Consider the following 18,167-nt stretch of genomic DNA (forward strand, 5'->3'; position numbering starts at 1 on the left):
ACCACACACAGGATAAATCCAAATATGAAAACAAAGCTTGTAAGCTACTAGAAGAAAATCCAGAGGACTATTTCACAGTCTTGAAGTAGGGACAAGAAAAATAAAATAATTAGTATAAATTCAAAAACACAGAGATTAAGTGATCCCAATTTTAAATAATGAAATGATCTGACTAAAAACCATACTTGAATTAATAAGAAACTTTGATGATGTGACTAGATATAAAATAGTCAAAAATCATTCACTATTCTCTATACTAGTAATAATCAGAAAATTAAAAATTAAAAAACTATTCCATTCACAGTTGCAACCAAACTATAAAATATTTAGGAATAGATTAAGAAAATAAAGGATATATATGGTAATCTGAAGCAAACATCATATTATGTAAATTGGTAGATATTTGTATTGTATATACTTTCCCATACTTTTAAATTAAAAATTAGAGTATGTCAAATTAATGATTATTCTCTTGTGATATTGTATATGAGTCTTCTTTTACCAAGTTTATTGTTGGGTGACTTTACAACAATTAAAATGGTTGCAGTGCATAGGTCTGAGTTTTTTGGTGTTATTTGCTTTATTTTCTTTCTTACTTTTTTGGTAACTAATTTGTTTGGTTTAATTTTACTTGGGAATTAACTGTTCATTGCAATAAACAGTATGAAATTCTCATAGATATATAGAGTGTAGGGGTGGGGCAAATATATCTCTGCAAACCACTCCAAGTGTTGAGAGATACAATTCTGGATCTTTTTTTGGGAGGAGTTGTGCTCAGTGGGGCAGGTAATAACATGAAAATGACTCTTATCTCTGCGCTGTTATCTATTTTGCAATATAGGAAATAACGCATGGCACGAGCCAGCAATGCTGGTGTGACTTTGCATTAACAACAGGAGAGTTTAGTGGCATACAAAGAGGAAGTTAGGGGAAAACAAAACAAAACAAAACGTTGTGTTTATTACTAATACAGGAAACAAGACTATCTGTAACGTCATTGAGTTCCCCAATTGAGCAAATATTTAATCATATTAACAACCTGCCTATATTTAATAGGTACTATTGGAAGGATATAAAGGGATTATATAAGAGTCCACCTTTAAAAAGCAAAACATGATGTTGTTGGGATTTGATGACTCAGAAAAAATAAGTAAAAGTGGAGTGAAATGGGGCTCCTATTCTTCTGATTTTTCTCCCTGACACATTGGCTAAGAGTTTTCCTATCAAGGAAGCTGACTTCTTTGGACTTGTATTGGGCTAATGTGCGAAGGTGAACATGTAATTTATAGTACCTTAAACCAGCAAGTCTAGTTTTTCACCAGTTCGATACTATGTATAGTTTCTGTTTTACTTGGCAAGGAATTTCCTAGCCTTGTGGTAACGGTAAGATGTTAAAAAGGAGAATCATAAGGAGATTTTAGTTCCAGAATTTGCAAGTTGAATTTAGAAAATATCCACTTCAGTTCAAGCAAGGAAATTTGCATATACACACAAGTAAAAGAAATTTTTAAAACGTTTAGACCTTGATGTTTCATCAATGTAAACATATATGTAATCAATTTTCTTAAAAACCTTCAAATAGTTTTCGGTTTTTTGTTTTTGCTTTAAGCTATTATAGGACTGCAATCTGCTATCTGCATTCTGAAACATGAAAAGCTCTGAAAACCTTTTTGTAACCTGTGTGGTGGTAAAAGCTGACCTGATATGAACTTATTTGGCAGTAAAAACTACGAAGCTACTAAGCTATTTATAATTTTTACATATCTGACTTCATGTGAATATGATTCACCACAAAATTATTGTTTGGGGATGCTGCCATAGTATTCCCAGGGGTGTTATATAATATGAAGTATATGCATTATTATCTTTTTCAAATCTGAGAAATTCTTAATTCTGAAACATATATGCCCCCAAGGTTTTGGATAAGGAACTATGGGCCTGTATACACTGCAACAAATATTCTTAATATCTTTGTTTTGTTAGGATGAATTTATATCATGTACAACATATTTCTAAGTCAGGTTTTCTGGGTTTAAATCCTTGTTTTGTTATTTATTAGCTGTAGCTGTACTTAAATTTTCTCAGTGGTAAAGTGGAAATGATAATAATTGTAGGTATTCTGAGGATTAATTGAGACAACATATGCAAAACACTTAGAACAGGTGGGTAATTAGTAAGCATTTAATACATGTCAGCTATAATTTTACCAGAGTGTACCAATTTATATTTCCAACAACAGTGCACTCATTTTTCTGTGCTCTTGTCTACATTTGGTATTATCCTTCTTTATAATCTTTTCTAATGTGCTAGGCCCTCCCCCAAAAGATATCCCATTTTTGCTTGCATTTCTTTGATTTCTAGTGATATTGAAAATATTTTCATACTTTATTAGTATTTTAATACTCAACTACTTTTCTTGAGTATCATACTTTTTAAAAGATCTCTGTTGAAGTAATATTAAAATATTTACATTTACCTATATTTTTCTTAGTGTTTGCAAGTTTCTTTCCTCCCTTCCTTTCTCTTTTTCTTCTTCCTTTCCTCTCCTCCTTCCTTTCTTCCTTTTTTGCTTTCTTTCCTTCTTTTCTTCCTTTTAAGAGTTTAATCCTTCTAGGATTCATTTTGAATATGACTTTAAAAAATCCTATATTGTTAACCAGTTGCCCCAGTGCCAGTTACTTAATAATCCATCTTTTTCACCACGGATTAAAAACTATTTTTATCATATGCAAATTCTTTGTCTTTTTCTAGACATCATACATTATTCTTTTGATTGACCTATTAATTCCCTTGCCAACAGTATATCATTTAAACTTCTGCTATAGGTCAAATACTACCTATTTTTATTTTTCAAGAATTCCTTAGATATTGATACATTTTTATTCTTCCAGATAAAAATCAGAATTATTTTGCAAAATTTTCAGCAAACCTGCATTGGGATTTTGTTTGAAATTAACTTGGAGGAAACGGACATATTTCAAAGTTGAGTCTTTCCGTTTGTTCAAGGACATGAAATATGTTCCCATTTCTTTTTAAAGTTTCATAAACTTTAAAGTCTTTGCTAATAGCTACAGCTAATTAACAAGTTCTGAAATATGCATGCCTTTTTAGTTTATAGAAAATTGAAAACTAAATTAATATGTGAGAACAGTTAACCCTTGAACAACTTGTGGGTTAGGGGCACCGACCCTCCAGGAAGTTGAAAATATGCGTATAACTTTACAGTCTGCTCCCTGTATCCACGCATTCAACCAACTGGGGGCCAGTGTAGTCCTGTAGTATGTATTTAGTGAAAGAAATGCACATCTAAGTGGACCCTTGAAATTCAAAGCTGTGTTTTTCGAGGGTCAACTGTACCTTAATCGGTACGAGGTAGTCATTATGGACAGAATGAATGACTCAGAATTCATATGTTGAAGCCCTAACTCCCCAGTGTGATGGTACTTGGAGATGGAGCTTTACGAAGGTAATTAGGGTTAGATGAGGTCATGAAGATAGGGTCCTCGCGACGGGATAGTGCTCTTATAAGAGACACCAGAGAGCTAGCACTTGCTCTCTCTCTCTCTGTGCTGGCACAAAGAAGAGATCACATGAGCATCAGTAAGAAGACAACTGTCTGCAACCCAAGGCGAGAGCCCTCACCATAAACTGACCAGCTGGCACCCTGATTCCAAGACTTCCAGCCTCTAGAACGGTGAGAAAATAAATTTCTGTTGTTTAAGCCACCCAGTCAATGGTATTTTGTTATGGCAACCCAAGCAGATTACACTAGTAGTGTGTATATTAGTATTCCCCCCCGACTCGGGGTTACCCTCAGCTACACAAGTTAATCACAGGCCAAGGAAATAGTACAACCAAATCAGCTAGCATGGTGACTACTTTCTAAGCAGCGTGGAAGGGGCTACTTAGAAAAGGCTACTTCACAATGAGTACTTATTTTATTGAATTGCTTTCCGTGAGGATCAGTTTTTTAAAAATGAAGGTTTCTAAGTCGCCTTATTCCCTCATTCAAAAAGGAAATAATTTTTTTATTTCTACAGATGAATTGCATATTTCTAGAAGTGTTGGCTTTCCTATTTTACTGCACAGAAGACTCTCAATGAGAAAACTGTCAGTGGTGTTTAGCGACCACAATATTAATACTTGAGCATATCTGGGAGTAGTAACATAGAGGCACCTTTCTGGTCATTCTCTAAAGTTCTGGAACACTTCAGAGTTTGCTAAAGGCATTCACATGCAAATTTTTCTTTCATCTTCAAAATAAATTCAAATGAAGTGTCAGTCTCATTTTATGGATGGAGGAAACTGAGATTCAGAGAAATGAAATGTCTTTTGCAAGGTAGCATAGAACTAGGGCCAGATTTAATATATTCCAGCGAATGAAATGTTTTCTGAGAACTTAATTGTATGCATATCGTGGCCCCTAACCTAGGCCTTTCTCTCATGGGATCTCCTCTCAGCAGCTAGGGTAGCTGTCTGGCTGCCTTATACCATGCTGTCCTCAGCCCAAGTAGCTTTTAGCACCCCCAAAGATCCAGCCCACCACTGGACTCTGAACCTCTGGGCAGATGTGTGGTGTCGTCTTTCCTAGAGGCAAACCTCTATCTGCCTCTCTCTACCATGCCCCTGCTGGGCCAGTGATTGAGAGGGCTTCTCTTGACATCTGAGGTGTTTGTGTGGCAAGCTCTCCTTCGACTCTTCCTCTCCTACTTTACTCCCCCTTCCAATTATTCTGCTTTGTATACACTAAGAGGGAGGTTTAACATTTGATATTAGGTCCAAATAAGAAGCCAGGCAAGTAACATGAAACCCACAGGCCTTGATTTACTCATTGTCCTACTTTATCCTGAACAAAACCTCTTACTAGTGGAGTGAAGCAATGTCTCAAATTCAATACAAGATTCGTTGCTTGATGAAGTAGAAACAGGCAAAAACATTGTTGAAACAGTAGGAATTTATAAGGAAGAATAATGAAAATAATGCCACATTTAATTGAAAAACAAGTGAATTGTAAATCAAGTTCTTCTTTGAAAAGACAAGTGACATTTAGTCCCAAATTTGTATTGACTGTGTATAGAGAAGATAAATCAGGAGTGAGGCAGGCAGTACTGACTGTCTTAGGAAAAGTGACTTTTTAAAATTTTTGTTCTGAGAATGATTTAAATCTATATATCTTGTAAACTGCACAGAAGCATGTACATCATCAACAACTTAAAAGTTTATCTTTGAATTTAAATCTGCAGGCATCTTTTGCTTATTCTTTATAGGAGCCTTGTCTTATTTTATCACCTTTAGATTTATTATGCCCCAGAAGTAAAAAATGGATGATGTCATACAGAGGGAAAAAGAGTAGGTACTTTCAACACTTTGGGAATATTAAAGTTGTTCTAAATATTTTCATTAGAACTCCACTGGAACCTCTGTGTTAAAGTGGTACAGAATTACCAAATCAAAAGGTCCTGGTATTTCATTAGCAACAATGTTCTCAGGAGAGATGTTAATGAATACAGCTATCAGCAAAGATCCAGGCAGGGTATTTTCTGAAATACTTTGACCTCCGGGCCCTAAACCCAAGGGAAAAAACAACAGAATTTTCTTTTATAGAGTATAGAAAAGAAGTATTGTGGTATATAGTTAGAGGAACACAGGACGAGGTGACAGGGAACTACTGCATTTTAGTTTTGGTCCTGAGATTTTAACCAAGTCATCTTTCCAGGTTTTAATATCCTCATCTGTAAAAATGCAGATAATAATTCTTATGTCATAAAATATCTGGAATGATTAAATAAAATATTTGATATCAAAATGGTATGAAGTGGAGAAAGAAAGAGAAAAAATTTATTGAGGGCTCAGTATACACCAAGTACTTTAGTTACAGGTGGGGCTCTTAAGAGAGATCAATGTCCATGATTTAGGTCCATGATTCCACCACTTTAAAATTTTAAATCAGATCATTAATAAAAATGCTTTTAATTAAATTTAAATAATCCGTATTTCACTCTAAAAGAAACTTTCTTAATATTAATATATTTTTAAGGCATACTGTTACTAAATCTCAAAACCAAAGTAAATCAACAGTGGAAAATAAAAATACTTTCTATAAATATTTCCTTCCAAATGTGTCTTGTGTTGGCAGATTAATGATAATTCAGAATAAAAATCATCTGTATAATGTTTTATACTTTTCCAAAATACTTTTCAAAGGGAACAGTAAATTAGATGTAATAAGTTAAATAAACATAGTATTTAAAATTTAGGGGCTTCCCTGGTGGCACAGTGGTTGAGAATCTGCCTGCCAATGCAGGGGACACAGGTTCGAGCCCTGGTCTGGGCAGATCCCACATGCCGCGGAGCAACTAGGCCCGTGAGCCACAATTGCTGAGCCTGCGCGTCTGGAGCCTGTGCTCCACAAGAGAGGACGCGATGATGAGAGGCCCGCGCACCGCGATGAAGAGTGGCCCCCACTTGCCGCAACTGGAAAAAGCCCTCGCACAGAAACGAAAACCCAACACAGCCATAAATAAATAAATAAATAAAAATTTTAAAAAATAAAATAAAATTTAACAACAGAAAAGTCTGACACATTGTTATATTTTTCTATTGGTTAAAGACTATTTTATGGATGGAATATAAATAATTTCATACAACATTTTAAAACATCCTGAAAACAAAACTTCCCCAAACAGAAAGTTAATCCAAAAAGTTACCCACTGGATTTGAAAAAAAAAAAATCAAAATATGCTGAAAGAACAATCAGTTTTTCCTGAAAATAAAATTCAGTAAAATCAAAAAAATTCAACATTACAGATGAAAAGTTTCAGCTCTTAAAATCGGAAAACTATCTAAGAACTACATAAGACATTTTCTTTTTTAGTAACTGCATATGTATATTCATATTTACTTTTTAAGAGTAATCTTATTAAAGTATAAATATCGTAAGAGTTTAATACATATTTCAATAATGTACTTTTCTATTAAACACACATATACATACAAATATTTAGGAAGAACCCATATCACCTTCTGGTTATAGATGATTAAAAAACATCTGATAAGGTCATAGTTTTTTATTTGATCTTATATAGAAATAACTTGAAAGTTAGACACATTTTTAATCATATCGGTATATATAATTGGGTCAGATTTTATTTTCAGTAATTTTTCATAGTTTTTATTGGGACGATTAGCTAGTTATGAGAAAAATAATTTAAAATTAACACTCGATACTTTAGTTAGAATATATATGTTTATGAAACTAAATATCTAACCAATAGATAGATATTTTGTTTCTTAGATGAGGTAGATAAATTAAAATATCCTAGAACATGATCTGAACTTAAGAAAAAACAGAAAATAGCAATCACCAATTCAACCTGTATGAATCAAACAGCTGGAGAGTTCTTTTTATTTTTTACATATATGCCATATGTTTCAAGTACAGGCCTCTGAAATTCATTTTCTGCTCCCCAAAACCTTACTAAATTGAAATTCCTATTTTTTATTTACTTACTCATTATTTAATCTACCTAGGGGACTTTGCTCTTCAGACTAAAGACATTTGCAATTAAACCAGATTACTAGTTTTTCATTTTTTAGGTTTAAGTAGTGTTTTCCCTTTACATACCTTAAATAGTAAAATGTATTACAAAAAGCTATTATCGTCAGATGTTGTACAATAAATAACTACTTAGATGATAAAGAGTTAATAAAAATTTCAAGGTCTGCTAAAGAATTATGAAGCTCATCATTCATATCTTGACTTCTAAGAAAACTTTTCAGAGTATCTAAAGCGGTTATTGCCACATTTTTTGATGGTAAAGGGAGTTCTGTTCCCAGAGATCCACCATCATCCTCTTCGTCAGAAGTATAAAATCCAGTTTCATCTGATTTACTTTCTTTGGTCCACACAGCATCACCACCTGGTGCTGCTTCACACGTCTCTAAATCATCATCCAGGGCAGCATATTCTTCTATGGATAAGCCTTCAGGAAATTCCACTCCTGCCGCCTGGGCATGGGCAACCAAATCAAGACCAGTGTCCATCTCTGCATTTGTCTTGTCACTTTCTCCCTTTTGAGATTTGAATCCTGCCTCTTCATAGCTCTTAACAATAGTCTCTGGGGTGACAGCCCTCCAACAGAGATGCAATGTATCAACTGCATCTAGCAGGGAAAACATAAATTCTTTGCTGCCTTCAACAGAGCTTAAAAATTTCTTAATGAGACAATGTCGATATTTGATTTTAAGGCTTTTAATAACACCTTGTTTCATAGCTATAAGTTTGGAAGATAAACATGATGGAAAGAATGCTAACTCAATGGATTTTAGGTTTTTTACCTCTGGATGTGCAGGAAACGATTCAACAAAAATCACCACTCTTCTTTGCTGGGCTTGAAATTTCTCATCAAGCTTCCGCATCCATTGTTCAAATACAACTGAGGTCATCCGTGCCATTTTGTTAGCTTCATAATATACAGGCAATGATTTTATGCCTTTGAAACAATGTGGATTTCTGTTCTTTCCAATGATAAGCAAAGGAAGTTTCTCTGAGCCGTCCATGTTTGTCCCAACCACCAGAGTTATTCTGTCTTTGCATAACTTGCCAATTGAGCATGTTTCTCCTTTAAATGCAAATGTATTTGTAGGCAACATTCGATAAAGCAGCCCAGTCTCTTTTACATTAAAAACATTTTTAGGATGATAATCATTTAAATAATAAGGAAGTATGTTTTGGTGCCAGACATCTGAAGGGTCTACTGATACACCTGTAGCTTCTACAGGTTGAGCTCTGAATACTAAACCATACCTGGATTTAAAGCGATCCAGCCAACCGTTGCTGCACTTAAAATCATTATGTCCCAGTTTCTGGGCAAAATCATTAGCTTTTAGACGCAACATTGGACCATTAACTGGTACATTCAGACACTGAGCGATTCGATACCACCTCATTAGTGCCTCTTCCAGATCTGTGTAAAAAGCAGTTCTCAGTCTTTTTCTCTTTGGATCAAATCTCAGAGATTCAAAGGCTTCTAGAACCTTGTCTTTATTCTTCATAATAGAAGACAATGAATTTTTCTTTATTCCATATTCAGCTGCAATCTCTGCTTTTTTCTTACCACTTTCTACTGCATTTATGATGTCGATCTTTTCTTCAATGGATAGACTTTTCTTTTTCTTCACAGTTACGGGCAGAGTTGAGGCATCCACAGGAGCCTCTGCCATCTCACCCTGTGCTTATGTAGAGATGTCTTCTCTTTCTGGGTCTGTTTCTTGATGAAAATTTATTTTCCAGTATGATACAAGTTGCTGCTTTCTATTCCACTTCATATATTAAAAGTTGGTAAGTGTCTAATAGTCGTATTCCTCAGAAAATGGATGAGTAAATAATTTCTTCAAAGGATCTGAATAAGAAAAATGTTATCTGCAGCTAGAATATTTTAGAAGAGAAACTTCCTCCCCAGGACCTTGTGTAGCTCAGTTTATAGTTTATTTGGAGTTCCGGAAGTCAAGCTAAAATAGAAATCTCATTATGTCAAACCTGTCCAGTCCTGCTGATGTATTTTTGGAACTTCAATCCTTTAAGATGATCCATTTTATCCATGCGTGCATTCAACCTCCTCTTAATTCTCCACAGAAGGCCTCAGAGATAAGACGAAAAGCATCCAGTAATTTCATGCAAAATGTTACCGATTAATTTCCAAGTCTCTTTAGGATGGAGAAGAAAATGGCAGAACCCTTTTAGGACTTGACGATATCCTCTATCTCTTGAAATATTAAAAAAACAAAACAAAACAAAAAAACAACAATTTTAACAATGATGTCAACTGAATATCAAAAAATATTTATATTAATTAGTTATGCTTTTAATAATAATGAAAAGAATGGGAACATATTTCTCAAAATACAATAACTAAAGCTTCCAGGAGAAATGCTTACCTCCTAAATAGTGCCTCTGTGAAAAGCTCTCTAGCTCTGCTCTGAGCCTTTGAATTCTCACTTGCCTTTGAATGCTTTGTAATATATACTTCTGAAATAAATCAGACAAATTTAATCTGTTTTGAAAATGTGAGCTTACCAAAATTAAAGAACTAAAAATGATGCTGGATAGATCTTTGGTGGCTATTTTTTCCATGAAGTCACAAACTGTCCCCTCTGACTTCTCTAAAAGAAAAACACAGTCAGACAGTGGTCACAAGGTCCAACTTTTAATAGCACATGGGAGACAGTGCCTCTTTTATAGGAGTCTGGTACAAAATGCTTCACTAAAAATCAAATCAAGGGATTCCATTACAAATTTTAAAAATCGAAATCTTATTCTATCTAAATGCTTAAAAATCTAGTAACTTTTTATCAATTTGACACATTAGCTGGATGCATAAAGGCCAAAAATACTTGACAAAATGCATAGGAATAAATAAATTACTGAGAAGATATAATGCAGAAAAAGACCTAGATGAAAAGTTAGAAGGAGAGTGACCATGGTCTTAACCTCGCAGGACTTCCACTTCTTTATCTGTAAAATAAAGGGCTTATCATAGTGTAAGGAGATGGGCTTTGGTGCCAGACACACCCGAATTGACAAGTGACTCTGCCATTTAGTACTTAATGTGATCCTGGGTAGTTTATTTAACCAGCTGAAGCCTTGGCACCCTTATTTGTAAAATAAGGGTAACTACAGCACGTACCTCGTGGGGTAATTGCACATTCAGTGAGACGGTGTAAAGCACTTAGCACAGTATTTTGCACCTTACAGAGTGTTCAATAAATGTTTGATGATCTCATCATCATTGTCTTCTCTCTAATGTTCCTTTCAGCTGTGTCAATCTATAAAATTCAGAGATTTAATGAAATCGTACTTCAAACAGAAGCAAGAATCCCACTTAAGACATATACTGAAAGCAGAGCTCTTCTTAAGCCAAATAGTACTGTGAGAACAGTCACAGGGCCCCAGGTGGGCTCGCCTCTACCTTCCCAGGTAGCATCTCCCCTACTGGAAACCACAGGCTTTGGGCCTCCTGCAAGCCAAGGAAACAAGCTAATTTGATGAACCCGTGTTACTTCCGTGTGAGAGTGTGGGCACTCCATTCCTCTAATTTTTCTCTGTCCTCCGAGGTTTCAAGATGACACATGCATTTTTTTTTTGCACAAAACTTTGTTAAAATTCCTCTGCCTTTGTCATCAAAATCAAAGAAGTAATTTTTATTATAGGAAATATAACCAGTAAAGGAGTTTTTGTTGTTGCTGTTATTGTAAAAAAAAGGTCTTAAAAATAATTATGAGAGCCTAGAGTGTGAGTTTCTAAACTGCTTTACTTCCTGTATTCCAAACAACGCAGGAGGGAGGTAAAAGTGGATTTCAAAGCTCATACAGCTCATACATGTGGGTGAATGCAGTCCAGAATCCAGGCTTTCTAATGTCAAGTCTACATTCTTTTCACCGTATTACAGTGTCCTTGAATTACATGGTGTGGCTCCTCTAACAGGGGCACATTCTATGCCCCCAGCACCAAGCCAACTCAGCATTTCCAATGCCTATCCAAACCTATCCCCACCCCAAAAGGCAATATCAGGCCTCCATAGGAGAATAGCCATTATGAATTCTGTGGACACAAATAGCAACCCCATTCCATATCCAACTGTTAGGGTGGTCTGACCTTTCTAAGTAAATAAGATTTGACCATTCAACTAAAAAAAAAAAAAATCTTACTCATATATGGGACCTCCCTGTATATTTTTGTGCAATTTCCTATAAATCTACCATTATTTCAAAATAAAAAATTAAAAATATCTTGCTCTCATTAGGAAGACAACCAATCTTCAGAAATTTAGGTAGCAAGAACCAATTTCTTAAGAAAAATCAAGCAAAACTACTCTCCAAAAGAGAGGGAATCTCTTTCTTCTTTCTGTTCTTTCCTTTCTTCCTCTTCTCTTCTTTCCTTCCTTTTTCCCTTCTGCCTTATTTCATTTGTCAGAAATAAACCCTATCATCTCAAATAACAAGGATTACAGAAAAGTGACTTGAATTTTCTCCCTTACCCCATCCCAAATAAAGCAATGTAATATACACAATCAGAGATCACTGATTATCTTGATCAAACTGAAAATAGTGATATGTTTATTTAGGAAGATAGTTTTTTTCTGAAGTTAACAGTATATATTTCCTTCTTGAACAGTAGTCAAAGCTACAATTTTCCAAGGTAAGACGCAATATATCTTTATTCCTGAAACAACCACACTTCTAATGACAAACCAGACATGCTAAACTTTTTCCCTAGCAAAGAATAAGGCACCAATACTGCCTAATCAATGAAGCTGACATCTTCCATTCTCCCACAGTACAAATGGCTGGGATATTTTTTTGCAGGGAGTGATAGCAGCAGCTAATATTGCTTAGAATATTCATTCTCTCAATTAATTAATCATTCTCTCAATTAATCATTCTACCCCTTGAAAATATTACAAGAGAAATGCTGTACTACACGTTAGGAACTACCTTCTCTATGTCAACAGTAAAGCTAACTAACGACTAAGAACAGGCAATTCACTAAAAAAGACTTACCAACTGAATTCCAAATAAAGAAAACAATGGTCAGTTCTACTGGTAATAAGAGAAATGTAAATCTTCCTTCAAAACAGGAGATACCTTTTTGTTTTTGTTTTTATTTACCAGAACAGCAGTATCTAGTGTTTGCCAGGATGCAGTAACACAGGTTGCTAGGAGCCTATGTTAAATAAATTGGTACAAAGCTTATGGAGGGCAAATTAGCAATAGAGTACAAAAACCTTAAAAAAGGGGCTTCCCTGGGGGCGCAGTGGTTAAGAATCTGCCTGCCAATGCAGGGGACACGGGTTCGAGCCCTGGTCCGGGAAGATCCCACATTCTGCGGAGCAACTAAGCCCGTGCGCCACAACTTCTGAGCCTGCGCTCTAGAGCCCGTGAGCCACAGCTACTGAAGTCTGCACACCTAGAGCCCGTGCTCCACCACAAGAGAAGCCACTGCAACGAGAAGCCCATGCACTGATACGAAGAGTAGCCCCTGCTTGCCACAACTAGAGAAAGCCCACGCGCAGCAACGAAGACCCAATGCAGCCAAAAATAAATAAATTAAAATAAATAATTTTTTTTAAAAAAACCTTAAAAATGTGCATAAGTTTTATCCAGCAAGTCCATCCCCACCCAAAAAAATTGTAGATGTAAAAATAATCTAGCTTACGAATATATTCATTTTCTATTGCTGTGTAACAAATTAATACACATTTAGTGGCTTAAAACAACACCCATTTATTATCTTACAGCCTGTAGCCAGAAGTCCAGGCGGGCTTAACTAAGTCCTCTGCTTTGGGTCTTACAGGGAAGAAATCAAGATGTCAGTCAGGCTGGGCTCTTATCTAGAGGCTGGAGGAGAATCTGTTTCCAAGTTCATTCAGGTTATTTGCAGAATTCAACATCTGTGGTTGTAGGGCTGAGGTCCCTGGGCTTTTTGTTGGCTGTGAGCAGACTGCTCTCAGCTCTTGGAAGCCTCCCTCAGGTACTTGCCTGTGGCCCTCTTTATTTAAAAGTTTCATGTAACCTAATTAAACTTAAAAGCTTTTGGACAGCAAAGGAAACCATACATGGAATGAAAAGACAACTTACTGAATGGGAGGAAATATTTGCAAATGATGTGACCGAGAAGGGGTTAATATCCAAAATATATAAACAGCCCATTAACTCAATATCAAAAAACAAACAACCCAATTAGAAATAGGCAGAAGACTTAATTAGACATTTTTCCAAAGAAGATACGCAGATGGCCAACAGGCACATGAAAAGATGCTCAACATCACTAATACTCAGGGAAATGCAAATTAAAACCACAATGAGATATCACATCACACCTGTCAGAATGGCTATCATCAAAAATAATAAAAAATGTTGGCGAGGATGTGGAGAAAAGGGAACCTTTGTACACTGTTGGTGGGAATGTAAATTGGTGCAACCAATGTGGAAAACAGTATTGAGGTTCCTCAGAAAACTAGAAATAGAGCTATCATATGACCCAGCAGTTCCAGTGCTGGATATATATCTGAAGAAAACAAAAACATTCATATGAAAAGATACACACACCCCAATGTTGATAGCAGCATTATTTACAATAGCCAGGATATGGAAGCAACCTAAGTGTCCATCAACAGGTGAATGGATAAAGATGTGGTATAAATATACAATGGAATATTACTCAGCCCTAAAAAAGAATGAAATTCTGCCATTTGCAATAATGTGGATGGACCTAGAGGGTATTATGCTTTGTGAAATAAGTCAGACAGAAAAAGACAAATAATCTATGAGATCACTTTTATGTGGAATCCAAAAAATAAAACAAAGGAATGTATATAACAAAACAGAAACAGACTCACAGATATAGAGAACAAACTAGTGACTACCACTGAGAAGAGGGAAAGGAGGTGGGGCAAGATAGGTGTATGGGATTAAGAGATACAAACTACTATGTATAAAATAAATAATCAACAAGGATATATTGTACAGCACAGGGAAATGTAGCTATTATTTTGTAATAACTTTAAATGGAGTATAATCTATAGAAATATTGAATCACTATGTTGTACATATGAAACTAATATAATATTGTAAATCAACTATACTTCAATAAAATAAAATAAAATATAAGGCTCACGTAGTCAGTTTAGGACCACCCAGATTATCTTCATTTTGAGTAACTCAAAGTCAACTGATTAGTAACCTCAATTACATCTGCAAAATTCCTTTTGTATGTAATATAATCATAGGAATGATATCCTATCATGTTCACAGAGGAGGTAATTATACAAGGTGAACGTCATTGGAAGTCATCTAAGAATTCAACCACACGAGACTGTTCCTCATATTGTTGTTTTATAATTATAGACAAAACTAAAAATAATCCAAATGTGTAACAAAAAGGATTAGATAAATAAATTAAGGAATATCTATATGCTAAAATACTATTGAGTCACTGAAGGAGAATATTTAATGATATGATGGAAATTCCATATATTAAGTGGAAAAAGCAAAATACAAAACTGTATGCCAACAAATACAACATACACTGAAAGTTACATGAGGGCAAAGGCTCATGGCTATTCCTACAGTGCTTAGTGCCCAGGAAACAGTAGGTTCTTAATAACGATCTGTTAAATAAATGAAGAAAAAAATATTCACAGAAAAAAAAGATACTGACCAAAATGTTGAATGTTAACTCTAGAAAATGGAATTATGAATAGGTTTTTTTTCTTTTAGTTAAAACAATTTCTACTCTTATGTTCTACTCATTCTACTATTCATGGGCTTGTTTAAATGTTCCATTAATCAGTACCCTCTAATAAATGGTTTATTTCCAGAGAATTACACTGTGCAATCAGTAACTAAATATCTCTTCATGAAAAGGAAGCTGTCAATAAACAGTGATAAAATTACTGTGACACTACCAGAATTCCCCTAGAAAAGAAAAATAGCACCTTCTTCTTCCAAGGAGATAATATTGATAAGCAGAATACAGATTCAACATCTAAAGCAAAGAGAAAAGGTTGCATGCATATTTAATTCACTCAGAAAGGAAAAATAACAATATCCTTTAACCCACTGCCTCCTTTCCTTCCCGGTCAATAAATAAAAGATAGGCTGCCACAATTCCCCACAAGCCAAGTGAATAAATGGTACCTGATTTTTCTAAAGCTGAATAATAGCCAATAGCAGTGCAAAGGTAAATGAGTAGATAAGCCCCATGTCATAAGCATATGTGACAGGCAGCTATTCCCTTTTTGTCTTACTTCTCCAAACACAATGCCAATTAAAAGAAAAGTAGTAATCTTCTATTCTTCCTAAGGAGAATGGCCAGGCAGAATTCCCCAAGCTGTAGGGAGAGGGGGAGATAGAGATAGAGAGATAGAGAGACCAAAAAAAAAGTCTCCATCTAAGCAAGGTTAGGTTTAAAATAGTCTTTGAGTTAGTATGAAAAATTTTCCCCAAACCCAAGAATAATGGCTACTACTTCCTTTTTCTCAGAGAATGTGCATAGACTTTCACTGTTTTCCATTGCCAGCTGAAGTAGTTTCCAGTGTATCCTTCGAGCTTTCCTACCTTCTAATTTCTCTTGGGGTGGCAGAAGTCATAGGAAGAGTAATCCTGTGTATAGCCTTGCACAGCATAACACTATGTATAAGGACTAATAATGCACAATACCAGAATTGCACTGGACCAAAGAGTACCTAAAGTGATTCACAGCACCTTCACCAAGCAGAAGTTAGCATTAGTTCCAAGCAGTTCCAACTCTATCAGAATCTCTATCAAAACCAGCAGCTGAGAAGAAAACTATCCAGCTAAGGACAAATAACTAAAGCAAGTGTCCACCTTTCTAATATCAGAAATACCTCTGGGCCTAACAGTCTAATAGACAACTTTAGTTAAGTGTCCCGAAACTCAAGAGACAGCTAGCAGGAACACTTACAGCACCAGCCAGCTCAAACAGTTACATACACATCTTTCAAGCACCACTGAGCACTGCCACGCAACTCTTCCTAATCACCCTTCTGAAACTCTAACCCTTGTACTGGGCTACTAAGTTCCATTCTGTTCCTATATAATAAAAGCAGTAATTATTCTAGATTGGAAACCTTTTCTTTTAATTGAGAAGACTAACAGGATGGCTTTGAACAGGAAAATCCACAGTAAACTGTAGAACTGAAGTTAAATGAATCGGCATATATATTCACCCATTTAAGATAAGGGCCCTTTAACCACAGATTTATGTTTTGGGATTTCATTACAGTTTTTGTCAGAGAAGGTGTCCTGGAGATTTCAGACAATAAATATTGTTATTTACTTTTGAAATATTCGTGGTGTCACGGGTATCTACTCTCCACATATATGGGAAAGATTATCTGTACAGGGATGTACCGTTCACTACGCTGAAACTCCCTACAAATTTGCAGAAGCAGAGTTCTGCCTTCGGGCACTTAGTCATTAAAAATGTCTTGTCAACTAATGTGACAAGGCAGGTGAGAATTATGGTCTAAAGAGGGGTAGGTCCCACGGAGTGCACTTTTACCTTTGGCATTCCTGCAAGTGAAATGGTGGTGAAAATGAGCACCCAAGGCTGTCAAAGTAAAAGCGGAGTCCGGAACCTTGAAGGGAGATGCGCTCGGCTGCATCACCGGTATGTACTGTATGTAACTGAGCTTCAGGTTTGTCTAGCACCACTGCAGAGCCATACGGTGCTGGGGGCAGGGAGAATATCCGAAGTACAGATTGGGGCCTCCACTTAGGAAACTACAAAGGGATCTGAGAGAAGGACTGTTCGGCGGCTTCTGTAGACAGGGCAGTGATCAACTTAAGTAACGGGGCGAGCAAAGAAAGCAGAAATCAGTTCTCTGGATAACCAGGAGCAGGAAAGAACAGTATCATGGATCCACTGTCTGCGAGCGAGCAGAGCAGAAGGTGATCACAAAGATAGAGCAAATCATAAGAACTCAGGGATGCCGGGCGAGGGGGTCTGGTCTTCCTGAAGCGGGTGGGCGTGAGTGATGTGGCCAGAGGGTGGCTTTCCAGGCACTGGGGAAGGAGAGTGAGGCGCCCGCACCCCGTCTGCTCCCTAAACCCCGCATTCCCTCCACCCTCCCACCTCCCACGGGGCTGGAATAACCTTCTACGTGCTCTCTGGCAGCTGAGAAAGAAGCTTGGCTCTCCTGTGATTGCGAGGCGGTGAGCTACGTCCACCTCCACCCTCCCGCCACCGGCTCACCGTCTGTTGGGGGGACGCCTAATACGTGAGGCTGGGGTGTGTGGGTGAGAAAAGGATGCCGAGGGCTCCTGGACCTCCGACCACTCAAGACCAGGCCGGCGCGCCCTTCGGAAAGCTCCCAGCTCTGGCAGGTGCATCTGGACCCGCGCTCACACCCCCCAGTGATCTAGCCGCAGCCAGAAAATTACCCGGGCAAAGGCGCCGGCTGAGTCCCGGATGTGGTTGCTAGGGGCCGCAGCGGGAGGGGCGGGGCCCGCCTCCTGGAGCGGGGCGGAGGGGGCCTCGGGGGAAGCGCGCTGGCACCATCGAGACGTGGCTGGGCCGGCCAGACTGAGGGAGAGAGAGGCCGTCCAGGGCTACGGACAACGCTACTTCCGGTCCCCTCACTTCC

General features: G+C 36.9%; 1 protein-coding gene across 4 annotated transcripts; it reads right to left on the bottom strand.

Moving 5' to 3' along the window:
• Positions 1-6,823: 6,823 nt before the first annotated feature.
• Positions 6,824-18,143, bottom strand: TIGD4 (tigger transposable element derived 4). 4 transcript variants are annotated; one of them, XM_057547217.1, is made up of 3 exons: positions 17,965-18,143; positions 9,937-10,027; positions 6,824-9,764 (listed from the first exon to the last, which is right to left on the bottom strand). In XM_057547217.1, exon 3 carries the CDS (start codon positions 9,220-9,222, stop codon positions 7,684-7,686), a length of 1,539 nt encoding a protein of 512 aa, XP_057403200.1. In that variant the 5' UTR covers positions 9,223-9,764; positions 9,937-10,027; positions 17,965-18,143; the 3' UTR covers positions 6,824-7,683. The 4 variants fall into 4 exon arrangements, with proteins under 4 accessions (XP_057403200.1, XP_057403199.1, XP_057403202.1 ...); XM_057547216.1 differs by lacking the exon at positions 9,937-10,027; XM_057547219.1 differs by lacking the exon at positions 9,937-10,027 and having other exon boundaries at positions 6,824-9,758; positions 17,777-18,143.
• Between the last annotated feature and the right edge of the window lie 24 nt (positions 18,144-18,167).

The sequence above is a fragment of the Balaenoptera acutorostrata genome, chromosome 5 (genome assembly GCF_949987535.1).
Source record: "Balaenoptera acutorostrata chromosome 5, mBalAcu1.1, whole genome shotgun sequence".
Lineage (NCBI taxonomy): Eukaryota > Metazoa > Chordata > Mammalia > Artiodactyla > Balaenopteridae > Balaenoptera > Balaenoptera acutorostrata.

What these genes read in the sequence shown, in the direction of transcription:
- TIGD4 (XM_057547216.1), bottom strand. Translation starts at nt 9,222, where the DNA reads ATGGCAGAGGCTCCTGTGGATGCCTCAACTCTGCCCGTAACTGTGAAG.